General features: G+C 42.3%; 1 protein-coding gene across 1 annotated transcript in view; it reads left to right on the top strand.

The window, feature by feature from the left end:
* ARL13A (ARF like GTPase 13A) overlaps positions 1-6988 on the top strand; it is a gene marked incomplete at its 5' end in the record, with an annotated part of 25927 nt that overhangs the window by 2796 nt on the left and 16143 nt on the right. The window contains 5 exons of the mRNA XM_077745300.1: positions 3319-3568; positions 4430-4535; positions 5068-5255; positions 5889-5979; positions 6075-6255. Of these exons, the coding sequence (XP_077601426.1) occupies positions 3319-3568; positions 4430-4535; positions 5068-5255; positions 5889-5979; positions 6075-6255 (816 nt within the window). The remainder of the gene's footprint in view (positions 1-3318; positions 3569-4429; positions 4536-5067; positions 5256-5888; positions 5980-6074; positions 6256-6988) is intronic.

Genomic DNA, 6988 nt, shown 5'->3' with positions numbered 1-6988 from the left:
TTGGGTGGGACCACAGATTCAAAATCTTTTAAAAAAATTTTTTTTTACATTTATTTATTTTTGAGAGACAGAGTGAGACAGAGCACAAATGGGGGAGGGGCAGAGAGAGGAGACACAGAATCCAAAGCAGGCTCCAGGCTCTGAGCTGTCAGCACAGAGCCCAATGCGGGGCCCGAACTCACAAACCGTGAGATCATGACCTGAGCCGAAGTTGGACGTTTAACTGACTGAGCCACCCAGGCACCCCCACAGATTCAAAATCTTAACATGTGCACCAGATGATGCTGAGACAGAACAGGCATGAGTTTCATTGCTCTCTAGGGCAGTGGGTCTCAAGCTTTGAAGTGCAGAAAAATCACCTGGGGATTTTCTTAACTATAGGAGGTTGTTAAACATACAAATACCTGGGTCCCAAACACAGAGGTTCTGATTCATTTGGTATAAAGTAGAACTTAACAATCACCCCCATGTAACCCTGAAGCAGACAGTCCCCAGACTATGCTTTATGAAATACTCTGCTAGGGATATAGAGATGAAGTACACTCAGTACTTTTACTCAGGGGGTTTATTAAATTAATAGTGAAAAATNGAAGGAATTTGTAAGTTTTCAAGTAAAAGAAGGAAAAAAAAACCTAGGGGAAATGCTTTTCTCTGACAGGGAAAAAATAATACAAAGCTTGTCTGGATGCAGGAAACAAGATTTGAAAATTACCTTTAGAGTTTCAACCTATTCACTCATTATTTTTAAGTAGTCTAATACAGACATAGCAAATATTACACCAAAGTTGTAACTGAAAACTATGTTATCTGAAAACTATAATTAAAAAGATAATTGACAAACATGAAAACAGGAGTTGTAAGATCACATTAAAGTGTAATGATAATAATATATACACACATATATACATACACACATACATGTAAATGTGTGTATAATCATACATTTCCAAAGATCTGAAAGCATCTAACTTCTCAGCTAAATGACTCATTTGGGCAATCCCATGGAAAAATGTCACAGGTAGATCTAAGGCTATATATAAATAAGTTACTGATTTTGGCGTTAGAACTCCCAAGTATGAGTGTAGAGAATCTATAAAATAATTTTACTACTAATGAGGGGAGAGAGCTAGGCCAGGACTGCCATGTCAGTTAAAAAGACTGAAATGTGGAGGTGCTTGGGTGGCTCAGTCGGTTAAGCATCCGACTTCAGCTCAGGTCATGATCTCACGGTTTGTGGGTTCGAGCCCCACACCCGGCTCTGTGCTGACAGCTCAGAGCCTGTTTCAGATTCTGTGTCTCCCTCTCTCTCTGCCCCTCCCCACTCATGCTCTGTCTCTCAAAAACTGAATAAATGCTAAAAAAAATTCAAAAGACTGAAATGTGTATAAAGAATGTCATTTTATTTATTTTTTTAANCGATGCGGGGCTCGAACCCACAAACCGTGAGATCATGACCTAAGCGAAAGTCGGATGCTTAACCGACTAAGCCACCCAGGCGCCCCTAAAGACTGTCATTTTAAACTGCATTTCTCTGAGAGCTGAAAGCGGTATGGATGCACTATGGGATACTATGCTCTGGCCATAGTCTGGAAATGGTAAATGTGTCTGAGTTAGGAATGATTTCTTGGAGGAGATATGAGGAAGAGAACTTCATACTTGTATCCACAGTAACAGCCATAAACATGTGTTGAACACCTACTGTATGTAAGGTAATGCAGAGCCCCTCCATGACACAGGACATGCATAGAATGAGGTTACAAACCAGTTTACAGGCACCTGGGTGGCTCAGTCAGTTAAGCATCCAACTTTGGCTTAGGTCATGACCTCACCATTCATGAGTTCGAGCCCTGCATCGGGCTCTGAGCTGACAGCTCAGAGCCTGGAGCCTGCTTCAGATTCTCTGCCCCTTCCCTGCTTGCAGTCTATCTGTCTGTCTCTCAAAAATAAATAAACATTAAAAAAGAACCAGTTTAATAGACCATGTTCTCAATAAGAGGGAGAAGTGAGAGCTGAATAGGTCAGAGAGCCTTCCTAAAGAAAGTGCTACTTGAGCTGGACCTTGAAGAATGAGTTGGAGAGAAGGACCTCTTGTTCATTTACTCATTCATTCATTCATTCATTCATCAAAATCCATGGAACAAATATTTATTGGTGCCAGCTGTATCCCCACTTCTGTGCTCAGCATCATGAGTATAATGGTGAATAAAACTGAAAGGGTTCCTGTCCTGTTGTAGTTTATAACTCAGATAACAAAATCATAATGTTTCTAACACTAATATGAGCTGTGAGAGTGGTAAGTCCAGAAGAAAGGTACCTGTCCACACTGGGGGATGGTGGTGTGAGTTAGGGGAACTTTCTAGAGGAAACAAGATCTAAATTGATATAAAAGGGGGAAAAACTATGTTTATTTACTTATTTTGAGAGAGACAGAGTGCAAGCAGGGGAGTGGCAGAGAAAGAGAGAGAGAGAGAGAGGATCCAAAGTGGGCTCTGTGCTGACAGCCGAGAGCCTGATGTGGGGCTTGAACTCATAAACTGTCATATGATAACCTGAACCCAAGTCAAATGCTTAACAGACTGAACCACCCAGGTGCCCCTAAACTGACATTTTATTTGTTTATTTATTTTTAATAGTTTTAATGTTTATTTTTTGAGAGACAGAGACAGAACATGAGTGGGGGAGAGGCAGAGAGAGAGGGAGACACAGTATCTGAAATAGGCTCCAGGCTCTGAGCTGTCAGTACAGAGCCTGACATGGGGCTCAAACCCACGAACTGTGAGATCACGATCTGAGCCAAAGTTGGAGGCTTAACTGACTAAGCCACCCAGGTGCCCCTAAATTGATATGTTTTTTAAAAGGCATTAACCAAACAAAGAGTAGTAGAAGAGTGTTCTAAGAAGTGGAAATAGCATCTTGTGAAGGCACATGGCAAGACAGAGCGTGAAATTCTTATGGAGTGCGGGGGTGGGGGCTGGGGGGAGAACATGAGCCAAGGTGCAGAAAGAGGAAGAAACTGGGTGTGTACCAGGAGCACTGTGGACACCAGTCAAGTCTGGCAGGTTAGGTGGCAAAGGAGTGGGTATTCTATCCTGGGAGCAGTGGGCACTCACCGGAGGTTACTGAGCCAGGAAAGGGTAGCATGACCAAGTGCTGGTTTAGGAAGATGAATCCGTGAGTGTGAGCAGAATGGCAGGATGCCCCAGCGGGATTCCTCAGGGCAGGCTCTGGTCAAGCTTCAGATCTCTGCTTAACAATTTGTCACATCTAACTCGATTCCCCTGCTTTGTGGTTGCATTTCCTCTCTTCTCCTATGCATAGTGCTTCCCAGTAGGATGGAGAATTCTATGAAATCTGAATTGACTACACTCCTACTGGATGAGTATGAAGTTTCCATCTATGACCTGAGTGGAGACATGAAGGGCCGAGAAACCTGGCCGAACTACTATGCACAGGCGCACGGACTTGTTTTTGTCCTGGATTCCAGTGACTCGGGACGCATGCAGGAAGTGAAGATCATCTTAACTCGTCTGCTGTCTGATAAAAGAGTGGCAGGGAAACCTATCCTACTGTAAGACTCTGCTTTTGTGACCAATTTCCCCTTCCCATTTTATACCTTGCGAAGAGTAGACAGAGGAAGGGTGGTCCCTTTGTCATACCCAACTGGGTATGGTTCAGTGAGGGGGAGTGGGCCAGTCCTCTGGGGGCTGTTTTTAAGAGCCACTTTCTACCACATATTGCCATGGGGAAACATGTTACCTAACTGTAGAAAGGTAATTCTGAAGGCAAATGTCAAAGGGAAATGGAGAGTAATATCTGGATATTCCATCTCCTTTCCTCAACTCTCCTGGAAGACTGCCTTCCTGAATTTGCTTCTTTTCTGGCTTCAGTTTCTGACCCTGAGAGGGAGGCAGAAAACAACCCTAATTTTGTATAATTGATGCCAATGGACTCCTCCCTTGGCTAACTACCCAAGAGTTATGTAACTAGCACTCATTCCAAGGTGATAATTCAGGTGGCCCATCAGTCCTCACTCCTCCCGCACTCCCTTTTTGCCTTTTTCATTCCTCATTAGCACCCCCAATTCAAGGATGAACAGAGATTGGGAGAGTGTGTAAAAATTCCAAATCTCTTCATATCCTGGTTAGCAATTCTAATTAAAGTTTTGTGGCATAGTGTAGAGGAAGGGAGAAATGAGATCTGGGAATTATCTTGAATTAAAATTATTTGTGCTCTTCTTTCCTCCATTGAGAGTTGGCTAGAAAAATTTCTGCCTCATCTCATTGGTTATGTCTTTGAAGCTAGTTCCTGAATATGTAGCAGTTGTACTAGAACTGATTCTCCTCCTCTTTCCTTTCTTTGCTTGCCCTTGGCCTCTATTTATGTTACACTCTTCCTCTTCTCCCTCCTTCTCTCCTATGCCCTGCTCTAGCATGGCAAACAAACAGGACAAGAAGGATGCCCTCCTACCCTGTGATATTATTGAATATCTACTCCTAGAAAGGCTAGTGAATGATAACAAGTCCCTGTGCCGAGTGGTAAGTATTTACTCATGCCATTCTTCCCCTCCCTCACCCTCTTGAGCCCAGTTGATGTATTTCTTGGCCCATTCCATAATCACCCCCCATATGCTGAATCTGAGGCAGAGCCTCCCCCACAGGCAGCATCTTCAATGATGATTTCTGACTCAACAGTGACAGAAAATAACACATTCTTATAACACTTTCACACCTGTTTTCTCATTAGGACCTCAAAATACCTCTTTACAATTAGAAGTTTCAATATTCTCATTTTATGGATAAGAACGCCAAGGCTCAGAGATTATAAGTGACTTGCCCAAGGTCAGACATCCAGGACATTATACCATGATTTATTAAAAGACCTTAACTTTTTGTCTTTCATTTACTTTCCCAGGAGTGAGTGTTAAGTCTCTCCTAGGAAGTCCTAGAGCCTCTCTAGACAGAGAAGAGCTTACGTGTACCTCTGCTCTTGGCTGAGAATAATTGGGACTTTGGACCTCAAGGGTTCCAGGGTCCTGAGTTACAGCTTTCTCTTCTCTTTTTATCACAGGAACCCTGTTCAGCCATCAAAAACCTCCAAAGAAAGAACCATCAGCCCATAATTGAAGGGCTGCGCTGGCTATTAGCTGCCATTGGGGATAAATATGAAGAGCTGTGTACTTGCCAAAGGCCATTCCCCTCAAGCATCCCATCCTCCAAGGGCACCAGAGGCTCTGGGGGAAGATCCTCATCAGACAGGTACTGAGCTGCCTCTATTAGGTGTACTGATAAAAACAGATGCAGGAGTCCATCTTCAACATATGCAGGGACTTCTGGGTGGTGTTTGGATTCTGTGCAGTGTTGAGCAAGTGTCTCAAGATCCACTGGCCCAAATGGGGCCCAATGACTACAAACATTCCAACACTGTGAGGTATACCCTCTCTTCAGCACAACTTGAGTGATCATGTTTGTGGGATGAGTTGTATGAGGGTAAAGCCAGTCTATCAGGACTAGAGACTAGAGCTTTTCTGTTGCCTGGTTGGCCACACAGAGGAGAAAAGGAGCAGGAGCCACTTAAGAAACTTATTGGAAACCTTCTATGTCTAGTCTTGGAGCCACCCCACAGTCTCTGCTTTCAGTTCTCTGATCCTCCCAATAATAAGAAAAGATGAGAGAGAACAGGAATATGGAAAAGAACACAAAGGGAAAAAAAAGAAATAGGAGTTGATTAAGGTTTTGAGGAATAAAAGGCCGAAATGTCCTCTTGCTCTGTCCTTTCCTTCTTTTAATCTCCAAAAGCATATGACACAAATGGAGAAATAGCTGCATTCAATTAAGGAGTTTGAAGTGTGTCTGTTTCCATTATTGCCTTTTTTTTTCTGTCTTCCCCAGCTTCACTACCAGGATGGGAATGTTGAAATTAAAAAGACATTATCTAGGACAATGCTCAGTGGAAGCTAGGCCCCTAAAGCCAATCCTACAGGTAAATGGCTCTTTAAATGCTACTGCCCCAGGGACCAATCCCTGAACTATCAGAGCATGAGCTGACATTTTACCCTCCATTTTCTTGTTGTACAGAAAGAAGGTTTAAGATTAAGGCCTAAAAAGAACATATCAGTAACATTTGCTTTAGATGAACCCATGGAGGAAGGTGAATGTTCCGGGGGAAACAGAACTCAGAACACTACTGAGCTTTGTGACAATCAAAGTGATGAATTGCAGACACCAGCTCCATGCATTGATGATGATCATTTTGAAGGTAATCCTGGACCAGTAGTTAGTCAGAAAAGATATATCCTTCTCTCACAATTTATACAAGAATATTCCTATTTTGAGTCTGAAACTCTTTTCTCATACTATGGTTAGTGGTTAGAAGAAGTTGATGAAGTACAGGGAGAGTGCTTGGAGACCATCATCTGGTAGCCAGTATGATGCCCCAGCACTCCAGCACTGGCGGACACAAGATTTTTGTTTGCATGGCTATCAGGTTATCTTAAAGGTTATGATTTCCAGTGGTGTAAGTACAAATTCGTTGTCTGTCTCCTGCTCTCCCTCTCTCAATATGTGTATATACATATTAAGAACTTTAGAAATGTGGAAACCCAACAGGGTGTACAATAGCTAAAAGTTGGAAACAAGCAAAGGGCTAATAATGGGGAATGACTAAATAAATTATGATGCATTCATACAATGGAATATGATGCAGACATTAAAAGGGATAATGTTGACTTATATTACTGACATGGAAAGTTTTCTACAGCCTGATATTTCGTTAGAGAAAATGGTAAATCAGAGTCTAGCATGTTTAGCATGATGTATATACATGCACAGAATATATGGAGGGATATCACCGAAACATCAGCAGTGATTTTCTCTAGGGGTGAAATACTAGGTGATTTTGAGAAGTAAAAGGCCTAGGGGACTTTCTTTGAATTTTTGCTTTCTTGGAAATTCTAGTTTTTATAATAAGCATTTACAATGTCCCAACACAA

Source organism: Crocuta crocuta, unplaced genomic scaffold (genome assembly GCF_008692635.1).
Source record: "Crocuta crocuta isolate KB4526 unplaced genomic scaffold, BGI_CrCroc_1.0 scaffold588, whole genome shotgun sequence".
In the NCBI taxonomy this organism is placed as follows: Eukaryota; Metazoa; Chordata; class Mammalia; order Carnivora; family Hyaenidae; genus Crocuta; species Crocuta crocuta.
The sequence above is the reverse complement of the archived record's forward strand: the minus strand, read 5'-3'. Positions and strand labels throughout refer to the sequence as shown.